We start from the raw sequence: 24,561 nt of genomic DNA on the forward strand, positions 1-24,561 counted from the left end.
CATTTTCTATTTTTGCTATTCATTCACATGACTATTTTGCTATTCATTCATGTGAATATCAGCTGTTTATATAACTGGGTGATAATGTATATAGAATTTTGAATTCTGCAGTTCTTACAATATTGCCAGCAATATTCTCATTTATTAAACATAACATTCCTTCTAGTAAACAAAATACATTTGACTCACTATTTATTTTTGGTCATTTAGGACATTTACACATTTCCTTATTATACATAATACATGCTTATAAACACATATACTTTTTTCATATGTCTTATCTTTCCTAGATATTAATATACAGCAGTGAATTTAAAGGATACAATAATTTTAAGGTGCTGGAAACACACTGCCATATAATTTTGAAATTTTCTTATAGTAATATGGGGTTTTGACCAAATAATACTTTAAGCAGACATAAGCATTACCATTTACCAAAGAAAACCTCATGAAAACAAAAACAAGTCCAATTCAATTAGAAGAAAAATCTATCATTTTTAATTTTCACTTATTTGATTTTTAGCGAGAACAAAGTTCTTTTCTAATGCATATTAGGCAACTGTAATTCTCCTGAGAATTGATAGCTCATTCTTTACATGTTTTTACCATGGTCTATTCATCAGAAGTATTTTTATCCTGCTAATTACCTATTTTCATTTTATTTATAATGACTTTGATGTATGAAATTTCTGTTAAACTCATCTATCTTTTGCCTTGTCTTTTTTCTTTTTCTTTTTCTTTTTTTTTTTTTTTCCGTCTTTTTGTCTTTTCTAGGGCTGCACCCATGGCATATGGAGGTTCCCAGCCTAGGGGTCGAATCAGAGCTGTAGCCGCCGGCCTACTCCAGAGCCACAGCAACTTGGGATCCGAGCCACGTCTGTGACCCACACCACAGCTCACAGTAACGCTGGATCCTTAACCCACTGAGCAAGGCCAGGGATCGAACCCACAACCTCATGATTCCTAGTCGGATTCGTTAACTACTGAGCCACAACGGGAACACCAGTCTTTTGCTTTGTAATTTATTTTTGTTCTAAATGCTTCTCTATTTAGTCATATATTTATCTATATTTACTTTTTCTTAAGATGGATGTTTAACATTGATATGGTTAATAAATTGGGATTTGTTTCAAGTTACTCTCTTAGTTAAGAATTAACTTAAAATATTTTATTTTATTGGCCATGCCTGTGGCATGTGGAAGTTCCTGGGACAGGGATCAAACTCAAGTCACAGCAGTGACCTGAGCCACTGCAGTAACAATGCCAGATCCTTAACCCATTGTGCCACAAGGGAACGCACTAAAATATATTAAATAATAATTTTCCCTCAGTATATTTTATTCAATAATGTATACTTTACTCATTGATTTCAGATGTATTCTTTAGCCTATATTAAATCTCTTTGTATATTAAAAATTTTTCTAAAGGCTATTACCTGTTCCTTTAATCAGAAACTGTTTATCTTCTCCTTGGAAATATAAATTAATTCTTGAAGTATGAGCTAATTATTCATTGATTTATTTTGAAAATATATTTTTCATGTTTTAATGGGATATTCTTCGATGAGAATTCATTTGAAAAAACATACACAAATGGAACATCACTATACTTTGCATTTATGTAATACCTTCATTATCCTAGAAACAGATGATATTTTTAATGTACAAGCACAATGCAATGAATTTGTAGACAGTATTATGGATACTTGATGCCACGCTTACTAAGACTTTTACAAAAAAAAATATCAAGCGAAATTTCAGTGAAGAAATAGAATCACGAGGAAAGCAATCAGTTCTTGAGAAATGAAAAAATATGAAAACAAAGCGCTTTTTATACCAAATCCAGTTCAGCAATACCATCTGTTTGCCACGATTATGTGCTAAGTTTAGACAATGTAGAATTTGAGTTTTTGCTTGGTTGTTTTAAATCCTAAACTTATTTACTCTTCTTAGTTATTCAATAATTAACCAAAACATTTTTAGCATATTTTAGCCCTAAATTAGAGTTATGGTTTAATATACAAAGACATAAACAGTCCATACAATTTAACATTAAGAAAACAAACGACACAATTAAAAAATGGGTAGAAGACCTGACAGACATTTTTCCAAAGAGGAAATGCAGATGGCCAATGGGCACATAAAATAATGCTTAACATCACTAATCATCAGGGTAATCCAAATCAAAACTACAGTGAGATATCACTTCACACTTGTCAGAACCACTATCCTCCAAAAGCACACAAATGAAAAATGTTGGCAAGGATTTAGAGAAAAGAGAACACTCATTTACTATTTGTGGAAATGTAAATTTGTGCAGCTGCTGTGGAAAACAATACAGAGGTTTCTCTAAAAACTAAATACAGAAGTGCCATATGATCTATCACTTCTAATCTTGAGTAAGACAGAAACAAAAACACTAATTTAAAAAGATACATTCATCCCAATATTCATAGCAGTGTTATTTACAATTGCCAAAATATAGAAGCAACCTAAATGTCCATCAACAGATGAATGGATAAAGATGTGGTACACATGTGTGTGTATATACATATGCAAACATACACATAATGGAATAGTACTTATCCATTAAAAGAATGAAATTTTGCCCTTTGTAAAAACATGGATGGACTTAAAGGATATTATGGTAAGTGAAATAAGTCAAACAGAGAAATACAAATACTGTATGTCACTTATATGTAGAAACTAAAAACAAAATAACAAACTAATGCATATAAGAAAAAATAAAGAGGCTTAAAGATACAGAGAACAAATTGGTGGTTACCGGTGGGGAGAGGGAAGAGGAGAGAAGCAATATAGGGGTAGGTGAGTAAAAGGTACAAACTATTATGTATAAAATAAGCTACAAGAATATATTGTACAGCACAGAGAATATAGCCAATATTTGATCATAACTATAAATGGAGAATAACTTTTAAAATTGTGAATCACTGTATTGCATACCTGTAACATACATGATTTTACATCAATTATACTTTAACAACAAAAAATTACAGTTGGCTGTACAAAAGCAAGTAAATCCCTATTCACCAAATTAATGTTAAACAAATGATAACTCTTCCTATGCTCTGCTTATGGTGCTTACGACATCATGACAAGTTACACTGGATTGAAAAGTCACATGAAGGCAAGTGTATGACTTCATTCCCTCCTCCGAGATTGGGAGCCACCACAACAGGGAAAATAAATTTTATGGAAGTAAAAAATAAAATTCAAATTAATAAAGGAAATGAAAAAAATGGAACATCTGTAGAAAATAGTTTAGAGAAAGATATTTAGTTCTACAGCAAAATACAAGAAAAAGGATTTCCACCTTGAAAGATCATTAAAACTTTATCTAATTCTACATGTGTAAAGAAAATGGATGTACCAAGGATGTATCATAAAAACAGTTCTATCAGAATTTAATGTCCTTAGGCTACTTTTTGCATTTCATCTTTCATTATGGATTCTTCTTTTATTGATAAAATTAGAGTAAAATTACCTTATATTAACAATCAAATTTTTTTTTCTAAAAAAAAAAAAAAAGAAATAAGTAGGAATGATCTAAACTAGAATGTTCCACTGATGGTCTTCCTGTCTACGAAGAGTGATGATACAAAGACAGAGACCTTCTATTTCTTGAAGTGTGATTTATTTTTTGTATTCTTTTCTTAAATAGGATAATAGCCAGAAGGAAGATTTTTGGTGAAATATATGGAAGATCACCCTAAAAGAGTTAGTTAAAAGATAGAAGATAATTGGAATTCTTTCTTAGAGATCTTTGAAAGGGAGTAAAATAACATTAATTTATAATATTAAAATATATTTATCTATTCATGTTATTTATAACATTTATAGGTGCATCTTGCTTGATGTCTTGTAGCTGAATACTACTTTCTCTTGAGATTATTTAAGAAAAGTGCCACCCTATAAACATATAACTAATATGAGCTGGTAGCAGTTAGGTTAATACAATTCGATGGTAGAAAATAGTTTATTTTAGGACATAATTTTATATGTCATTTATCCTTAAATATATAATTAAATAGCACTTCAAATAGAGTTTAATTGTTTTGCTCTTAAAACAAGTATTTCACATTTTGTAACACAGCTAAATAAAAACAGTAGTTGAACATTTTAAATATTAAACTGTTCAGCACATTAAATATTTATTCTCATAAAAATAGAATGAGGAACCTATTCCCAATTTCTAGGAATATAAATGTGCAATTCATATCCTCAACTGATCAATGCATTTATCTTTTTTAAGAGTAATAAAAAACTTAAAAATATAGAATTATGAGATAGGACATCAGTATCAAATAAACTTATCAAAATATAATCTAAAGCCATAGAAAGTAGTCAATCATTCACTATATTAAAAAGCCTTGAAATAGGAAGTAAAAAAAGGGAAGGGCATCAATTCACAGAGGCATTATAAAGTAAAAGGTAATCATATTTTAGAGACTTAGTGGTTCAGAAGAGGTAAAATAAGCTTTTTAAAGACAAAACAAAATGGAATGAAAAGTGCATTTCTATTCACACATTACAGATATATTTATCATCCTTCGAATATTATTTTTATCCTTTAATGAAAGATTACTTAAGAGATAATGTAAGCTGGATAACAATTTGAAAGAATGAATACAAGAAATTTAATGAGTCATGTCATAATTACTTTGAAGGAAAAAAAAACTTTTCTATCTTAGGGCACAACATGGAAGTGACACAATATAACAATATAGAGCAGAGAACAAAGTTATCAGTAGCAATGATATCTACTCTTAGGTCTACTGGAATTTCAAAATAATTAGAATAGCACTAGGCAAATTAGGGAAATTCCTTTCAAATTTTTTTGTTTTTAATCTTGTATTACTAAAAGCTTTTTTCACTGTCTAACAGGATAAGCATATGGTCAAACAACTAGTTTCTCTTTCATAAAAATAGAAAAGTGAAATATCAACACTTAACCACCTGCCATATTCCTATTTAATTATTTATTACTTTATACATATTTTAAGGATTTATGTCAAAGTAATATTTCAGGCACTCAGTTCTTGAAAACATATATATAGAATCAGATCATATGTTTAATTTAGACTTCTTTTATTTAGCCAGGCTCTTACTTCTAAATCTTTAAAAATGAAAGACTGTCTATTGACTGCTCCATAGTAGACATAGAATCTCAAACGGTCGAACATGCATGTAGTTTTCACTATATGTGAAAAGCAGGACGTGGCACATCATAGTTACTGACTATGGTTGTTTGTTGCTAACACACAGAGATCAATGGGAAAAACAATGACACCACTATTTAGTAAAATGTTTTAGGACTGGTTTCATGAGTGTGTTACTTACATAGTTGCATGGCACTCTGACCCCGCTCAGCTGCTGCCATCTTGAAATTCTTTTTTTTTTTTTTTTTGTCTTTTGTCTTTTTATGGCTGCACCCACGGCATATGGAGGTTCCCAGGGTAGGGGTCTAATCGGAGCTGTTGCTGCCAGCCTACATCACAGCCACAGCAATGCCAGATCAGAGCCGCGTCTGCGACCTACACCACAGCTCACGGCAACGCCAGATCCTTAACCCACTGAGTGAGGCCAGGGATCAAACCCTCAACCTCATGGTTCCTAGTCAGATTTGTTTCTGCTGCACCACAATGGGAACTCTGGAAAACTTAATAATTTTATCTTTAACTCATGTTTTGTAAGTGAAGTTTGATGCGACAATGGAGCATGGGAACTTAAAGCCCTGGTTCTAGGCAAGGTCTAGCTTATGGCCACCCTCTCTCTTCACATCCTTTGGAATATGTTTTTCCTACTTTTTCCCTTCTCTCTGCTATGCTCTTCCAGAGCAGGGAGGGCACTCTCCACCTGGGTTAAGTGACTGTGTTAACTTCTGAGGAGGGAGGACCACATTCCTGGGTTGTCTTCTGTCTCCAGTGGGGATTTGAGCATGTGCACAGAAGAATCTAAGTTGGGCTCTCTAGCAATGGGGACTATACAGGTGTGTGTGTGTGTGTGTGTGTGTGTGTGTGAGAGAGAGAGAGAGAGAGAGAGAGAGAGAAAGAAAGAGAGGGAGAGAGAGAGAGTTAGCTGTCTCTGTTCTGCAGAAGCCCCATCTTACTGGGGACAAAATTCTCATCCATCCCATCCAGGTAGCAAATAGTTTCTGGGAAGGAGGTTTAAAGACCCTTTGGGTTATCCCAGTGTAGGTTGGGAAGGCTCTGAACACATGGAAGTTGTCTTAAATCTCCCTTCAAGTATCCCTGTGTAGAGGGAGGGCCTCTGGACTAGATCAGTGTGTGAGGACATCCTCTCTTCCACCTTCCAACCTTTCTGAGTCTGTCTTACCTTTGTCTGTTCTGGTCGACTTGAGACATCCTCAGGGACTTGGGATAAGGAGTGGTGAGGGACTATAGAAAAAGAATTGTGTAATTTTGATGATTCCACTTATGATTTAAATGTTCTTATATTTACAATTAAAAGAAGCATTGAGTAAATAAAAAGATGAGTGGTACAGTTTATGCTAATAACTTGAAAATTACTCTTTACTTAGAAGGACATTAAATGGCAATTAAAAAAGCACTATGACAAGCTGAGAGAGAGAGAGTGCAGAAGGAAAAAGGTTTATATTTTAGTACCTTTAATGGCCCTTTTTTCCTGCTTTTTGAACAAAGGGTCCTGCAGTTTCATTTTTCACTGGGCATCTCAAATTATGTAGCTGGAACTGACTGTTTTAGAATCCAAACCAAATAGAAAAGTGCTGAGGAATACATGGAAGAAAAAAATCTACTTAATCTAAAGATGCTATATGTAATTTCAGTCTGATTAAAAGGTCAGCAATTATTTTTCAATCTTTACAAACTATTTATTAAGTATTAAGACATTTCACATTTTAAATAATGATCAGAATAAACTATCAACCTTGAAAATCTTCTAGTTTTATTCTTACACATTAATTTTTAAAAATCTTTATTAATATTTACTTTGAAGAAAAAGGGAATTTTAGAAAACATCCACTCCCCAATGAAAACCTAGTTTTTAAGAGTAACCTATATGAGTCAGTTATCCAAATCAGTCAATCTGTTATTCAGGAAGAGTTTAGTTAATTAAATTAAATTGGCTTCCATTTTCAAAACAAAGAACTGCATTGAAAATGAGCAAACAATTTGACAGACATTTACTCAACTATACAGTAGAGTCTTTTATCATATGATAGGTATAGATTACACAAAATGTGATCATATGCACTTATCTTCATTGCTAACCAGGTTTACTTTTATATGATTTAAAATATTTCACTAAATAATCTCTATCACTATTACTATTTTTTCAATTGATATGAATAAATTCCATTTAAATTGTTAATGTAGTAGCACAGGCATCAACATAGCAATAAGATCTTAAAACACTTAGTCACCTTTCCTGAAAAAAAAATCCACAAATGAGAATTTCTCAGAGAAACAGCTGATGAATCTAAAAGCCAAATGTTTAATATCAAGTCCCTAAGATTAAACACATTTCTCTAGCAATGTATGATCACCAAAAAAGCCACGATTGGTTTAGTGTTGATTAAAACCTTTTGTTAAACATTCTATAAGGGCAGCGCTAGAAGGTTTAGTGAGCATGAACTTTAATATACGCTAAAGAATATATATGCACTAATACTTTCCAGTTACTTTTTAGACAAAATCTTGGTTAAATTTAAGACTTCGCCCTTTTAATTCCCATTGCCTGGACCATTATTCTATATATTCACAGGGTTTTCTCTTCAATTCATGATTTGCTCAAGTGCTATGTTATCAAGAGAAGTGTTTTTGGTTTCCCTAAGTAACATGCTCTCCCCATTACTTCCAAATCTCTTACTATGCTGTTTTTTTCACTAAGCACTAAAACATAATGGACACTAAAATATAATGTCCATGAAGGAAGGGACACTATTAAAAGGTTTGTATTTCTCCTTTATTGCTATATTCCCAGCACATAGAGAAGCTTCAGTTAGACAGTAGATATTCAATAAATATTTTGAGTGAATGAAATAAAAAATAATGAAAGATTAGCTGAAACTATCTCCAATTTCTGTTAATGCAGGTAACAGAGATTTATGAGGTTACAGACTGTAGGTTGAGGATATTCTTAGTCAACACATCATCCTTGTTCTCAAGACACTTACATATTGGTCAGGAAAGCCAACTATTAAAAATATTTTTATGGTCCAGAGAGAAACTTGTATGCTCTTGTGCATGTATGATTGGGAGCAATTTAATTTCTACGCTTTTTGATAAAAAGCTGAGCCATTGACCGACTTCAGGACACCCATTGATAAGGTCTAACAGCTTTTTCTATACCATTCATTTATTCAAAAGATGCATACCACAAAAAAACACTAGACTTGGGAATAATTTGATGTTTCTCAGGAGTAAACACAAAGTTTACTATCATCCAGACTCATTATTATAATTTAATATTTGGTTGGACTATAAAGGTATTTAGTTATGATTAACTAGACTGACATTTCAATTATCTTCCCTACATAAAATATTCAATGCACTTTCAGAAGAAAAAACACTTTTCCTAGGAGATAGGAAAATTTTATCCATCAATATAAGGTGTCTGTGGCTTTTGACTATGTAATTTTCTTATGTTTTAAAGTATGAAAAATACAAATAGCATCACCCTTGGCTTAAATTTTGGTTACTGCTTTTTTAAATTTTTAACTTATCATGCCTCTGGCTTGAAGTTGGTGTATTTTTAGCAAGCGCTTAAAACTTTTACACCAATTTCTTTTACTTTGCATAGACTTGTGCAGTTTTAAGAAAAAAGAATATTTGCTGTCAAGAATCTGAAAACATGGTAAGTTTTATGAGAGATATCTAGACATAAAATAAATTAAAATATAAAGATGAATGAATGTTTACCATGTCGCTAATTACCTACTTTAGTAACGTGAAAAATGTTGATATTTTCAGAAAGCGGTGAATTGTAAATCATCTCCCAAGTTTATAAATATATGGAGCCTTTTGTTGATTAAAATCTATTTTCAAAGTCAGTTAAATTAATCACTGCTGCCTGGGCAAGTATATGAAATCTGAAATCAAAATGTAAGTCTAAGGCAAGACCTCTACAGAACAGTCACCCAATGGCAAATTTTAGGAAACCAAAGAACTGGACAAACTGCTTCTGACAATAATTCCTTTAAAGACCCTTTAGCAAATATCAGCAGAATTGGTTTGTAATTTAGCATGTCTTTCACTTTGAAGATGGCCCCTAGAGGTTTTTGATTATGTCAGGATATCTACGAACACAATTTGTTTCAGCCTGACTATCCATGATTAACATTTCCCTTTTCTGTCTATGACCTGAATAATTCCTTTTACTAAACTTCACATCTTAGTTTTTCTATCATGCACTGAAGATTAAAATCAAATGTTTTCTAGGTATCGCTTTCTTGTTTTGCTCTCTAAATGAACCACCTTTAAAGATCATTTAAGTCAACTATGAAAATAGAAGCTTGCAAATATAGTTTTTAGGGATTGTAGAAGTCACTTAATTAAGGTTTATTGCAAAGATTTCTAATTATGAGAGTCATAGTCTTAAATCTATAATCTTATTTATACAACTAGAAGCAGGATAATCAAGAAATGATCCTCCTAACTACAGCTAAGTGGTTGTAAGTAATTTGGAAAAAAAATTTTTTTAACCTTTCTTTAATTGTAAACAGAGAGCAAACAAGTACAGGTTGTTTAATGTGGCTTTCTTAATATTTCTTAAGTATGAGAAAAGATATATACATATAATGAACTACATGAAAGAAAAGGCAATTTGACACAAACTTCCTCTTTATCCTTATGTTCCACACTGTTTACACAAAGAGTAGTAAAAATGTAATTAATGCAATAGTCCATAGTTTTTTGTCTTTGTTTTTTTATTTCCTATTAAAGTCTTCAATTCCTTCCCTCAAACTTTCTGTACCTCTGCAATATACCAACTTCTTAGATGCTCTCAGTATATTACTCATGAGCACCTAATATTGCTCAATCTTTGCTTGGTTCTTTTTACTCAGCATTCTTTTCTTTCTTTCAGTTTCATTTGGCCTGCCTACTCACATTCTACTCATCTCTCAGAGCAGAACTTAATTTTACTACTGCTTCCTCAGGAAGACCAATCCTTATCCTCCAGATGAAGAATACATGCTCTCAGAGCACCCTGTACTTCGCCTTGGTGGGACTTATCATAGCGCTATCACGTATTTGTGAAAGTATTTGTTTGTTATCTGCCTTCCCACCAGAGTATAAAATTCACAAGGGCTTACTCACCACTATACAGTTATGTGTAGAATAAATAAAAGACTTATGAGTAGCTCATGTCACTTTAGTACTTTAGTATGAAGACAATGATACATAACTTATGGGATAATGAGACATAATTTACTCTGGTCTTCTCAGTCCAACAACATTGTAATATATTATCATGTCACTTTAGAGAGTGACTCGAGTCTCTTTAAAGAGAATTTCTGAGGATACTCAGGTGGAATGATGGGAAATCCCTCCCTCTATTTGCAGTAGTAAAACTGTTATCTTATTAATAAGGCTGGCACACAATGATGACAGCTCAAGTTTGGTTCTGGGACGCTCCAGTTTCTATAAGCTCCTTTTTCACTCAACACTAAAATCTGCCCTCTTCTGATATGAAAAGAGTATCAGATACATGCACAGATTGAATTATTTCATAATGTTACCCTGAACTGTCATATTTTCACTTTAGAAGATGTGGTTTTTGAACATCATAATTTTAGGCAGAAGAAAAGAAGGCCTTCTTGTTTTCTCTTAAAATTGTAACACGAAGATAATGGCTCATTCATATAAGATTAGTCATAATATTTTATAAAGTATATATGTGGCAATGTTTTAGCTCAGTTTAGGCTCTTATTATACTTTTCAAGTGAACTTTAAATGTATTTTTATTTTTTATTATAATTTATATCTAAAAGTTCAATTAAATGAATAATAATTATTTCTTAATATTCTCAAAGATAAATATATTGGGGATGATTGTTTAATAGTACCATCTCTGGAAGCTCCCACTGTGGCCAGTGGTAAGAACCCAATGTAGTGTCTGAGGATGTGGGTTTGATCCTTGGCCTCACATAGTGAATTAAGAATCTGGCATTGTGGCAAACTGTGGCGTGGCTTGCAGATGAGGCTTGGATCTGGCATTGCTGTGGCTGTGGCTGTAGCTCTGATTTGACCCCTAGACCCCTACCCTGGGAACTTCCATATATCACAGGTGTGATTGTGAAAAGAAAAAAAAAATTAAAAATAATACAACCCCCTCCAGAATATATAGTCTCAATGTATGGATACTATATGCTATTTCATTCTTAATATAATTTTGTTCTTATAGCAATATACTTTCAACAAATTATCTCACTTTCAAGGTGGGAAATAGTTCATATTCTGCCCTTTTGCTAAGTTAGAAAAACAGTTTAAAAAATACTTGTGTAACTATAGTGCAACATCAAAACCAGGATATTGACTTTGGTAAAACCCACAGGGTGTGTGTGTGTGTGTGTGTGTGTGTGTGTGTATATAAGTCTCTGGAATTTATCACACATATAACTTCATGTAATTACCACCAAAATCAAGATATGTAAAGGTATTATCATTACAAAGCTTCTTCTTGCTACCCCTTCACAGCCACTTCCCTCTCTCCCTAATCCCTGACCCTTGGCCGCCAAGAATCTATTTCCCATCTTTAAAACTGTTATTCCAATAATGTTACAATAAATGAATTATATAATATACACCATTTTAATACTTTTTTATTCAGTATAGTGCCTTTAAAGTTCATTCAAGTTGTGTGCATCAGTGTGTTCCTTTATATTGCTGAGTAGTATTCCAACATTTTCAATATACTTCTATATTAAATATCACCATACACCATCTTAATGAAGAGAACAGGCTGAATTGATTCTCCTAAAATCCATGTGTTGAAGTCCTACTTCCATAGTTTAGAATGTGACTGGATTTGGAGATGGCCCTTTAAAGATGAAATTAAGGTAAAATAATGTCATATGGCTGAGAATTAATCTGTCTTAATGGTATCCGTACAAGAGGAGAGTCAGAAACAGACATGCACAGAGGAAAGAACATGTGAAGACAGAGGGAAAAAAGAGCTCTCTAGAAGCCAAGGATAAAGGTTTTAGAATGAAATTGACTCTGCTGATACCTTAATCTTAGACTTCTAGCCTATAGAACAATAAGAAATTAAATTTCTGTTGTTTAAGCCACCTAGTCTGTGGCATTTGTTATGGCAGATCTGGAAAATAAATATAGTGTAAAGGAATAGTTTTGTCTGTATAAATCTGTCTCATCTATATGTGTTCACATAAAATAATACTTTCTGCTATAAGACAATCACTGTGGATCCACATAATTTATGAATACTTCTCAAAGGGAGTTTTTAAAATCTCTGAAGATTTTCCTATATCATGGTCTGTGATAAATTATGTTATATGGGAATTAAAGAGAATACATAAAAATTACAAGACTATTCGTACCTAAATACATTGCAGTAAAAATCTACAGTGTTATAAAGAGAACATTTAGCTGAAAGCGGTTGGAGTTTAAAAAGACAGTTTCCATTTTATAAAAAAACTGTACCTAAATAACAGCATTTAGACACATTTCCAGATTTTTTTTGCTATTTCTTTTAGAAGCAGATCATGGTTAGTTATGTTGACTACATTGTTTTTACAATACAGATATGGATTATAATTAGCATAAATTCTCACTATTTGCTTATTTGACATAGAAAAGAGATGAATGCATAAGTACAGCAATTGAATCTCTATTCATTTAGCAACATTTTATTACTGTTTAATGTTTGTTGGTAAGTAATATGGACTTGCTCAAGATATATTAGCACTGGGTTGTTTTAAAAATGTAAATGCACAGTCATTAAAGAGAAGCATTATATCTAACTGATCAAACTGTTAGGAAGTAATATCAAAAATACTTTTCGGTACCTTGAGAAACAATAACGACAACCAGAAAATCACCCCTATTATATATAGAATATACAATTGTATCTCAGTGAAGATAGGTCTATCAGGGATATTAAGCATCAAAAGCGGATTATTGGACTGTTTTGAAAAAACAGCACTGGAACTTACCATCTTGATCCGTGGTCACTGTAATAGCTGTGAATGGCTTTGGAGAAAAACTCAACTCAGAAACTCCATTCATGGCTTCTATTTCAAAGGTGTAATTCACGTGAGACACAAAGTCAAGTACTATCACGGAATTGTTGATTAGGCCAGTATGTCTTGGGATGAAGCGGAGTCCTCCACCACAGTCCTCACACTGGTTGGTGTCTAAGCCACATTTCTTACAGATTACACTGTATGTGAGATCTTTTCTCCCTCCTGTGTCACTTGGCGGGCTCCATTCCAAAATAAGAGCTGTTTCATTGATGTTAAAAACCACATTCCTAGGAGCTGAAGGTGGCCCTAGAGAAAGCAATTCAAAAACAAAAATACATGTATAGGACAATGAATTATGGTGCTAACTTGAAAATGTCATCAATAAACACTTGCTGGTCTTGTATATTACTTTGATCTCTTTCTTCTGATGGAAACCATAAAGGAACATGGTTAAAAATATCTGAGTTAAGTCTAGTAAGAGAGGAGTCTTAGGGGTTATGATGGTCTATAACTTTCATACATCAAATTGAAAGCCACAGATCTCCAAAAGATACAGTAATTATACTTTTTAAATGACTGAAAACATATAACCAAACATTTTTAAATTATGTGGTTTTAATTACATCTTAATAATTATATCATCATTTTAAAACTTTGAAAAATAATATGTACGTGTTATGTATAAAATATACTGTGTCGGTCTTTGAGTTTTCAAACCATGCTTGATGTGTAAGTAAAGCTCCCATTCTTTTTTTTTTTCCTTTAGGGCCACAAATGCAGCATACAGAAGTTTCCAGGCTAGGGGTTGAATTAGAGCTACAGCTTCTGGCCTATACCACAGCAACAACAATGCCAGACCCGAGCCCAGTCTGTGACCTACACCACAGTTCACGGCAACATGTATCCTTAGCCTACTGAGTGTAAGGATTGCCAGGGGTCAAAACTGCACCCTCACGGATACTAGCTGGGTTTGTTTCTGCTGAGCCATAACAGGAACTCCACCATTGATTTTTGGACAATCTCTCTAAGGGTCTTTTTTCACAGGCTGAGAATAAATGGTCACACTTGGGGTGGAAAATTTGGAAGAAGAGGAAGAGGAAAGGAAGCTGGAGGCAGTATAAAAGCTTTTAATAGGTCCTGCCAATTTTATTGGATAAAAAATATATATGGAAGGGATAAAAGAGGGTATACATAAGCTATGGCACTTAGACATTCATTTATATTAACTTTACTAAACATATGTATGTGTGTCCTTAAAAGCTTATAAAGAGACCTACAGAATCCTCTTTTTTTGGCATCAAGACTCTGCATAAACCATACTGGCCATGGATGGTGAGATGAGTATCTGCCTTCAGGTTTTTTTCTCATTATTTTTCTATATGTATCACTCTGCATAGAGTACTTAATACCCTTTAACTATTCCAGTCCTTTCTTTAAGTTGTGTCAATATCTTTTACACTTTTCTGAGTCCTTACAACTTCATTTTCATATCATTCACTAAACAAATACTAACTGAAGGTGTACGAGATGCCAGGCACTGTACTATATCCTATATTGTGAAATAACACAGAATCCTTCCTGTAAGAGACTGTTCTTATAATATTTTGAAAAATAATTAATTGCATGAATAATTAAATAACAATTGTGCCATATTTAAAAGCCTATTTTTAAAAAATCTAATTTTTTAAAAAAAATTTAGCTATCAAGAAAATTTGCTTAGAAAGAGAAAAAGAAATCTTTGTGAATTTTCTCCATAGGAAAAAAATTCAAGTTTTGATAAAGGCCCCTTTTGGATTTCAAGATATAGTCATTCTTCCCTTAAAAAATTATTTTTCAGTGACTACTACATGTGCCAGATAATCTGCTAGATTTTGGCCTTCAGCCTGAATGTGACAGGCATTATTTTTGCTTTCTTGCTATTTGATATTTTAGCTGAATAGTTAGATAAACACAAATACACACACAAACATAATAATAAAATTCAGATTATAATAAGTGCAATTACAGAAATCCAAAGGAAAGGAGCTGAAGTAAAAAGTACTGGGGGGCCCATCTGAGAAACATTCTGAGCAAACCTCATGCAGGTGATGTGGAAGATGTACCAAAGAGTGAGAAGAATATTAGAGGTAGAAGAGGTGTGGTTCTTTAGGCAAACATGATTTTAAAATAGTCATGGTACTAGAAGAAAATCACAATGGCTAGAATGCAAAAGGAGTAAGCAAGAAGCAAGTTTTAAGTAATAGGAAGGAGCTGGATAATGCAAGACTGCTAAGCTTCTTGGAATGGGTCTAGATACTTCCCTACTTATAACAGGAAGAAATGGACAGATTATAATGTATGGAAGTGATGTGTTTCAAAAAAGAGCCTTCTGGCTGCAGTGTGGGAAATGGTCTGAGCATAGAGGACTCAGTAGCAAGATCTATTATACAGTGTTAGAGCAGAATAATATCACTCACAGATCCATATGACTGTGTGTTAGGTTTGAGATAAGAAGCATTATATTTGCCTTTTTCACTTTGCTGGATCCTGATATCAGCAAACAGATGGGTAGAAATCTGAGCCATCTATACGTACACCACCTAAAGCTAGACCTAGAAATGGGACAGTTTTTCTAAAAGGTTTCTGCATACCTTGCTTTATGCCATTTCATGTTCCAAAAATGTTACATCTGCCTTCAGAAAGGAAAATATGGAAGGGATTATAAACTGGAGCAACAGGAATAAGCGTATTTGTTACCTCCAACCTAGTTCATGCTTAGGAGATAAAGATTCATTATCTTTATCAAAATAATGTCTTCCTAAAGAATGATACATTCATATTGTTGCTGTTTTCTCTTATTTATAATGGAAAACATGAATTATTATTCACTTATATTTCCAAGAACAGGAAGAATGTTGTCAATTGTGTTATGCAAGGATATGACTGTCCGCCTAGAGAGACTTAAAAAAAAAAAAAGGCAGACACCCTTCTTACTCAAGGGCCCTCATACCAATTTGCATGACGATTAAATAGCTTTTTAATTGCTGTTAAATTATTTCAGCGAAACTGTGATTTCATGCAAATATTAAGCTGTAATGACGTGCAGTGAATCATTTACTAAGATTTAGAACTTAGAACAAAGAGAGACAATTAATTCTAATCCTCAGATTCAACTAAATTATGTGTCACTGGGCTTTTATGAATGTGGCCTGATTGCTTTGTTATCATTTATAAATTATACAAAGATTATGTGACACATTGGGAAAAAAATCTTGGCAGCAATAACTTATAGAGATATTTGTATTGAAAACTCATAGGGATTTCCTTTTTTTTTTTTTTTTTTCTTTTTCTTTAAAGGAAGCAAGTAACTCACATTGGAGATTGCTTTTCTCCAATGCAATCTCCAATGTGAATTACTACATCCTCCAGACTGACCTCATAAGAAAAGGACAATTATTCTAATTTGTAACTAGCTGTTTTTCAAACCCATCATATAATAAACAAATAAAAACTACAATTTTACTTCTATTAGTTTATCTAAAAAACATGTTTTTAATCTTTTTTTTCTGGCTTCAATTAGGATGATCCTTTTACACATGTAGAGAATAAAGTAATAGCGCTGTAAGTAAACTTATGAGATGTGGCAGTGCTGTCCTGTCCCTCCCCAGAAGAACATGGGACCCTGAAACCCCCATCTTCCTCTCAGAGGCCAGCTGGGCTATCATTTTTGTTTTGTTTTATTTAATTTTAATTTTTTTCTTCATGTAAAGTGTTTTAAACAGAACTTTATTTCCCGAAATACATCCTGCATAATATCTCTAGTCCCATGAGATATGTATGAGTCCAGTGCTCAAATTAGGATTCCTCTGGCAGACTGATGCTGAAACTAAAGTAGCACAATTTGCTTCACTTTTTGAATCCAACATTTCCCAAACATTTCTTCATCGAGTGTTATTTTCTAAGAAGCATCTGAAGGAAAATAGCATTCTGTAGAAAACTCTTAAATGAAGGCTGACACTGAAGAATAGCAAACTTAGGGGTCGCATTTCATTTTCTATATCAATCACTGCAGATTTTAGATTTCATATTTTATGTTTATAACTATAGAAATATATTAACTCATAAATAGAGGTCTTTTTCATATTAACTGAAGAGTGACTATTCAATCACTCATTAACTCTTATTGTTAATAATAGCTTATTGTGGTTTTCAGATGCACTTTATAAACCTTAAGAGTAGTGAAAATTTGTAGTTCTATCATGGCTCAGCAGTTAACAAACCTGAATAGTACCCACGAGGATGTGGGTTTGATCCCTGGGCTTGCTCAGTGGGTTAAGGATCTGGCATTGCCAAGAGCTGTGGTGTAGGTTGCAGATGCGGCTTGGGTTCTGCATAGCTGTGGCTGTGGTGTAGGCCAGTAGCTACAGCTCTGATTCGACCCTTAGCCTGGGAACCTCCATATGCCACAGGTGCAGCCTTAAAAAGACCAAAAAAAAAAAAAAAAGAATAATGAAAATTTGATCCAAATAACTGAAGATATTAATTCATAAAGGGCTACTGCATATATAAACTATATTTTCCTGTTCTTAAGTTAATACCTGGCAATAGTTTAAACGTGTTTGTTAATTTTTAACGATTACCAAATGTAATCATACATTTTCCTAATGAAATGCATAATTATTCACATGAGTTTACAAATGAGAAAATTAGTTCCATGTTAATCTCTGTCAAAGAAAAATTTATAAAATCATTTAGAGATGTTTAAGTAAATGCTTTTGCAAAGGAGTATATTGTAGAATTTACCAAAGATGAATATACATGTGAAGAAATAAAAAGGTACATCTCCAGACTTTAATGATGTACTAAAAATATCAGTTGTCAGATTTGTATATAGACATAATTTTAAAAAGTTATTTCATTCTTTGAACCATCACAATAAATTTTAACTTTTTATCTATATTTACATTACTAAACCAATATCCTTCCTATGAAATCTTTCAAAAATGTACTTAATAGGAGCTTTGTAAACAAATTTTGTATTCTTCACTAAACTACTATGTGCATATTTGGAAATGGATGATGAATACTCATAAAACTGAGGCTAACAACCTCACCACAGGGAAGGAACTAAATCAATTTATTCAGATAAAGAAATGAGGCCCAGGAAAGTTATAAAATTATGTCAAGGTCATGCAGTGCATTAGTGGCAGGATGATACCTAGGTCTTTTTACTTTTTTTTTTTTTTCCTACTCTATCACTTGTATTCATCCTATAAATGGAAAAAGTCTGGTAAAAAATATTAGAAGCATTTTACAGTGCGTTGCTTAGAGAGTACTATCAAACACAAATTTTCAAAACACACAAATTAGAAAGTAATTTATTGCCTTCCTACAACAGATTTCTTTTTAGTAATGCTAGCTTAAAGCACTTAAAAATAATTTATATACAGAAAAGCAACTGAAAATTAAATCAAGATATATATTGCTCAAAATACAGCAACATGCATACTTAAAATCCTTTGAATTCTACACATTCTCAATTTCTTCAATATTATTGCACCTTCTTCAGGAACTAAATTTATATTTAAAATTAAGAATTGTTTTCCATTAATGTTTTCATAATACTGTGAATGAGGACTTAGATTATTCTCGTTAGATTTTTCTATTATTTCTAAAACTCAAAGTTAAGGAAAACAAAAATTTTTAAAAATGTAATAGGTGAAAAAACATTCACTTCCCCCATAAAATCTAAATCTCTCAACCTTGTGTACATTTATCTACATTGTCTTTATAACTAGGCCCTTCCCTTAGGCTCTCTTTTTTGCTGTATCTCAATGCCTTTGCACATGCTGTTCCTTTACCTTTTTTGTTCTGTGGCAAATTCCTACTCATCCTTCACATTCTGATTTAGGTGCACCCTAAATCTTTGTGACACCTTCTCACTGCCCTCAGGCATAACTGACTACTGTCATACATTGTAGGCATGTATTTAAAAAATATAGTCAGCATTTTCAGCACTTTTTTTTTGTTCTAAGGACCTACTTAATACTTTGGATGATTTATTTCATTCAATTACCATAATAAACCTGTGAAGTAGTTATTATTATCCCCATTTTAAAGAAAAAGTGACTGATGCTTACCAAATGTACATATTATAGTGAAATATTTATATTCATGTATACAAGTCTATTCTGGTCTAGCTTGATCCAAAGGTGGCATGTGTTTTAACTAAGAGAATGAATAGAATGCACAGTTTTGTGCAGCCTTCCAAGCATTATTTTTTACGTAGTGCTAAATTTGACAAATAGAACAGAGAGCTCAGGCTATAACTTTTGCAAGAATCCCATGTTACTGATTCAAGACAGTACCACGTGACTTGAAAATCACTTCAGAAGTGGAAGGGAATGCTTATACTATGAAAACTTGTATTACCTAATAAAAACCCATAGCAAAACGGACAGCCACCCATCTCTCTTCCCATTGGGAAGGAATAAAAGTTTCTCAAAATGAAGTTCTACAGATAGTCAAGACTTGAAAAGTAAGCATTTGTAGCTCCACATTTCTGTATCATAGAGTATGAACATGATTTACCTTAGAAAATTCCAAAAAATAGTTAACTATTTTCATCAATGGAGAAAAATCCTGAATAAAACCCACAGAATAACTAATTCTCAGAATTATACAAGTATGCTATAGCTGAGTAGGTCAAGAGTTAAAGGGCAAAAACCACATGAATAAGGAAAGCACACTAAAAACACAAGTGAAAACATGAACAGCCTAGGCTTAGGGTATTTGAGTCAAAAATCATCCCGTTTCACTAACTACCACGAAGAAAAAATATCTCACACACCAATAAACGGCTTTTTCTTTGTTTGAGGCTATTATTTTTAATTAAACACTCATTAGAAATAAAAAAGAGAAACATGAAGAGACTAAGCACTGTCATAATTTGGGAGGGAAAAGTAAAACAATAAATGAATAGATTAAAGCAAATTAATAAACCTTTCTCAAAAGGCATAACATTGTAGAGATAATTATGAATGCTCTTTTTCCAATTATGGATGACTGCGGTAATTGGTCTATTGTGTACAAGTAGATGATATTAAAATGGGACAATTCTGAGTTTCAACTGTAGATGCCAAGAATAGATTCACCCTGGCAGCAAGTGTTAACTCAATTCTTTAGCATCAGGAGAATAACCACTTGATATTTCTTCCTTGAAAGAAACTCTTCCAGGTAATTTGGTAAAAGAACCTTGGATGAGATAAAAATCCAAGTATTTATGTTTAGAAAACTTCATGAAATTCAAGTGACATCGTAACATCAGTGATCTGTACTGGGGAAAATGGATTTCATTACAGACAGATGACTATTCTACAACGTAAAGATCATTTTAATTTAAAAAATACAGCATTGAAAAACAAGTATTTAGAGTTATTTTCTATAATGAGAACAAATACAGACTACAACAGTCTGCTAGAAGTTAATAAATTCATCTTTGCAATGTCTACCTTTCTGGCCTCTGCAAAACTGTGGCCTCTGCAAAACGGTTGTGAGATGGAAAAGTAAGGAACCAGAATGGTTTTTCCATGCAAGAGAAGTTTAGAAAATATAAAGAAAAAAGCAAAGAGATGAGATGAAAAAGTAGAGATAGCAAACAGAGCAAGAATATCTGGAGGTGAGCATCTTGTCTCCATCCACCCAGAAGTGGGAACCTGAGCAGGGCATCTGAAAAAGGAAAAGTCTCTTTCCTACTGCATCTCAACATAATATTTGTTCTATTCGAAATAAGAGTGAGAGAATAATGACTTTATTAAGTGGCCAAATGAAGAAACCATGTTTCACATTGTTAGCCTTAGAGCAAAAATAAATTCAACTTTTACATTTTCATCTCAATCACTGTCACTGTATATCAATATAAAAATATAAAGACACAATATTTTACTGTATTTAAGAATGAAACTTGGAGCTCCTGTTGTAGCTCAGTGGTTAACGAATCCAACTAGGAACCACGAGGTTGCAGGTTCAATCCCTGGCCTTGTTCAGTGGGTTAAGGATCCGGCGTTGCCATGAGCTGTGGTGTAGGTTGCAGATGCGGCTCGGATCCCGCATTGCTGTGGCTCTGGCATAGGCCAGTGGCTACAGCTCTGATTGGACCCCTAGCCTGGGTACCTCCATATGCCATGGGAGTGTCCCAAGAAATGGCAAAAAGATAAAAAAAAAAAGAATGAAACTGGAAGATACTGTTTTTACTCAAGGTATTTGACTAAATATTTAATGACCAAGAAAAGTGAAATCCTTAATGATGTGCATTCAAATTGCCCACAAATATGATTTATGTCTTATGTCTTGAACTTTTTAAAGTATGTAACAAATGTTTATTGAATGTGTTAGTCTTCCAGTACCTTTTCAGTAGTTTAAAAAAAAAAAATCCTCTTATTGATTTAAAAATACAAGGAAACATCAAAGTGAAAATGCTATGACTATGGAATTATATTTTGTTTGACTTTCCATGCATCTATATATTAGATCCTTACTTCATTTCTCTCAATCCTTTCATGCTCTCTGCCTTTCTTGCTTGACAAGTACTTTCTCAGTAACTCTTACTGTCCTTTGTTTCTCCAGCCTCAGGGAGCATTTTCCCCTTCTGGCCTAGAAAAGACTTAGACAGTTATTTTGATAACAGACTTCCTGGCAGGCCGCAGGGCCTCCTGTGCTATGAATTGCTCTCAGAGGCTGCCCGAATTGACCAAGACCTGACATTATGGAGTGTCCTCCATGGCTCATCCTTTAAAGCACAGAACATATATTAACAAGTCACCTGAGAAATAAAGTTTAGAGTTTACAAAATAGATTAAGATAATAGATAAAACCTTTCAGAATTTCATTTTAAATTTCTTGTTCCTAATATCTTTTATATATTTTGAAATTCATGCAAAAAATGAATAATGAAAGTTTTAAAAATCAAGAAGGTCCAAACTTACAAGTGTGTTGTTGGTATAACTAGTATTAGGACTGTTTGAGAGAGCCTAATATAGTTAAAATTGAAGAAGGAGAAAGAGGCCAGGGCTGGACTTTGGATGTCCTTGGAATGATCCTTATGATTTTGGCAAATAGGAGTTGGGTTCTGAAAGACTTTGGGCAAAAGAAGTGGAAATATGATTAAGGTTTTGTTTTGTTTAAAAATAATGTTTTCTAGTAGTTTGGAATATTTGGAGGGATGGAAGACTAAAGCAAGGAGATTTGTCAAAATGTTATTAAATTAGCCCAAGGGAGAGTTGATGGAATTAAAATGAAAGTGAAAGAAACAATAGTTGACAGGAAGGAATGGACAGAAGAAATACTAAGAAGTAAAACTGAAAGGCTTTGTGAATACTTGGACATGTGAAAGACAGGGACAGTGGCTATGACTCTCATCTTTCTTTCTTGGATGTGTGGGTAGATGAGGATTCACCAGGATAGAAAAAAAGCTTGTGTGGATGAGCAGGCTTAGGTACAAATAAATAAAATTGGCTTCTCCAGGTTGAACTAAATTTATTAGTTTATTCATTTATTAGTTTATTTAGTAGCTAGTATGTGACTGGTACTGATATAAGTACTGGAGATGGAGTAAAGAAAGAATATTCATTATCCCTTCATAATCCAGTATGGGTAGAATGACAAATAATAAGGAAGTGAGTGTAAAAATAAATCAGATTATTTTCAAAGAGTGACTTAATCCACAAAAAATAAAATAGATGACATAAAAAAGGGTAAGCAGAGAGATTCTCTTTTTGAATGTGTGGTCAGTAGATATAAGTCTTCAGACCTGACATTATTGCCTGAATGGCAAAAAGAAAACAGCCTTAAGAAGACATAAAGGTAGGGCATTTCAAGTGGAGGTAACTTATATCATTAAGGATAAGAACGAGTTCAGCATCATAGAAGATGAGGTTAATAACCTGGGAGAGTATGGCATGTTACAATCTTGGAGATGTGGGTAGGTTTCTGTAGGACATACAGGTTGTCAGATCCTGTAATGACCTGGCTTGACAGCTTTGGACCTGAAGAGAAAATATTGTTATATGGCTACAAATATAAGCATCATCTATACAGGTACTATTTGAAGTGAGATTGAGAACATGTGATAAGACAAGAAGGCTAAGAAAGGAATATTAGAAAAATTAACATCTATCAGGTGAGCAAAAGAAGAGAAGCCACACATGGTAACAAACACGATGTTCAGAAAATTAAGAGGGTAAAGGGGAAATTGCAAAGTCTTAGAATAAAAGGGAACAGATAGTAAGAAAAAGGAAGTGATCAGCAAACTTAAATGTCATGAATAATAAGACAAAAATGTTTTTAACACTAAATGGCAAAGAAGATCACTGGTTTACTTACAGAGTTAACTGGAAGTGATAGAAGATATATATGATTACAGTAGAGTGAAGAGCAAAAATCTGAATGTAGTAGAGTAGAAAGTAAATTAAAATTGTCTGAAGAAGTAGCCACAGCAAATGAAGACAGCTTTTCCAAGGTATGTGTTTTGGAGGAGAAAAAATATTGAATGGAAGGTTTTTCTTTCTTTTTCTTTTAAGGGCCACATCTGCAGCATATAGTGGTTCCCAGGCTAGGGGTCAAACCGGAGCTGCAGCTGCCAGCCTATGACACAGAAATAGCAAGCCCAGATCCAAGCCGCTTCTGCGATCTACACCACAGCTCATGGCAATGTGGGAACTTCAACCCACTGAGTGAGGCCAGGAATCAAACCTGCATCCTCATGGATACTAGTCAGGTTCCTTACCACTGAGCCACAATGGGAACTCCTGGGAGCTTTTTTTAATGATAGAAGTTTGAGTATACTTATAGATGGTAAGGAAGGAGTTAGTAGAAACAAAATGTCAAAAGAGGAAATTAACAACAGCCAGAGCCAGTAGAAAATTGAAGGATTAGATTGCCCTCCCCCAACCAATATTTGAAGAATTGACTTTGATTATGAGACATCCTATATTTAACTGTGGCCATTTGAAATTCCTAAAAATCTTTATGTGTACATCTCATCAAAGAAAATATAGAGACAGCAAATAAGCATATGAAAGATGCTTTGTACCACATATCATCAAGAAAATGCAAATTAACATAATGAGGTACCACTACACATCTATTAGAAATATCCTAAATCCAGAATATCAATAACATTAAATGCTGATGAGGATGTGGAGCAATAGGAACTCTCACTCACTGTTGGAAGGAATGAAAAAGATATAGTTTGGTGGTTTCTTACAAAATGAAACGTATTCTTATCATACAATTCAGGAATCATATTCCTAGCTATTTACTCAAAGGATCTGAAAACTTTTATACATACAAAAACCTGCATATTTGCATTTCTCT

General features: G+C 33.2%; 1 protein-coding gene across 13 annotated transcripts in view; it reads right to left on the reverse strand.

Moving 5' to 3' along the window:
* The window catches only part of EPHA6 (EPH receptor A6), an 876,888-nt gene that overhangs the window by 493,542 nt on the left and 358,785 nt on the right, over positions 1-24,561 (reverse strand). For 9 of the 13 annotated variants that reach the window (XM_021070710.1, XM_021070703.1, XM_021070701.1 and 6 more), the window contains one exon: positions 13,180-13,515. The exons of 1 other annotated variant lie outside the window; for it this stretch is intronic. In XM_021070710.1, coding sequence (XP_020926369.1) covers positions 13,180-13,515 — 336 coding nt within the window. Of the gene's footprint in view, positions 1-5,594; positions 6,419-6,646; positions 6,769-13,179; positions 13,516-24,561 lie in introns of those variants that run through there. 3 more of the 13 variants (XR_002337952.1, XR_002337953.1, XM_021070711.1) reach the window with 3 other exon arrangements.

This window comes from Sus scrofa, chromosome 13, assembly GCF_000003025.6.
Source record: "Sus scrofa isolate TJ Tabasco breed Duroc chromosome 13, Sscrofa11.1, whole genome shotgun sequence".
Classification (NCBI taxonomy): domain Eukaryota; kingdom Metazoa; phylum Chordata; class Mammalia; order Artiodactyla; family Suidae; genus Sus; species Sus scrofa.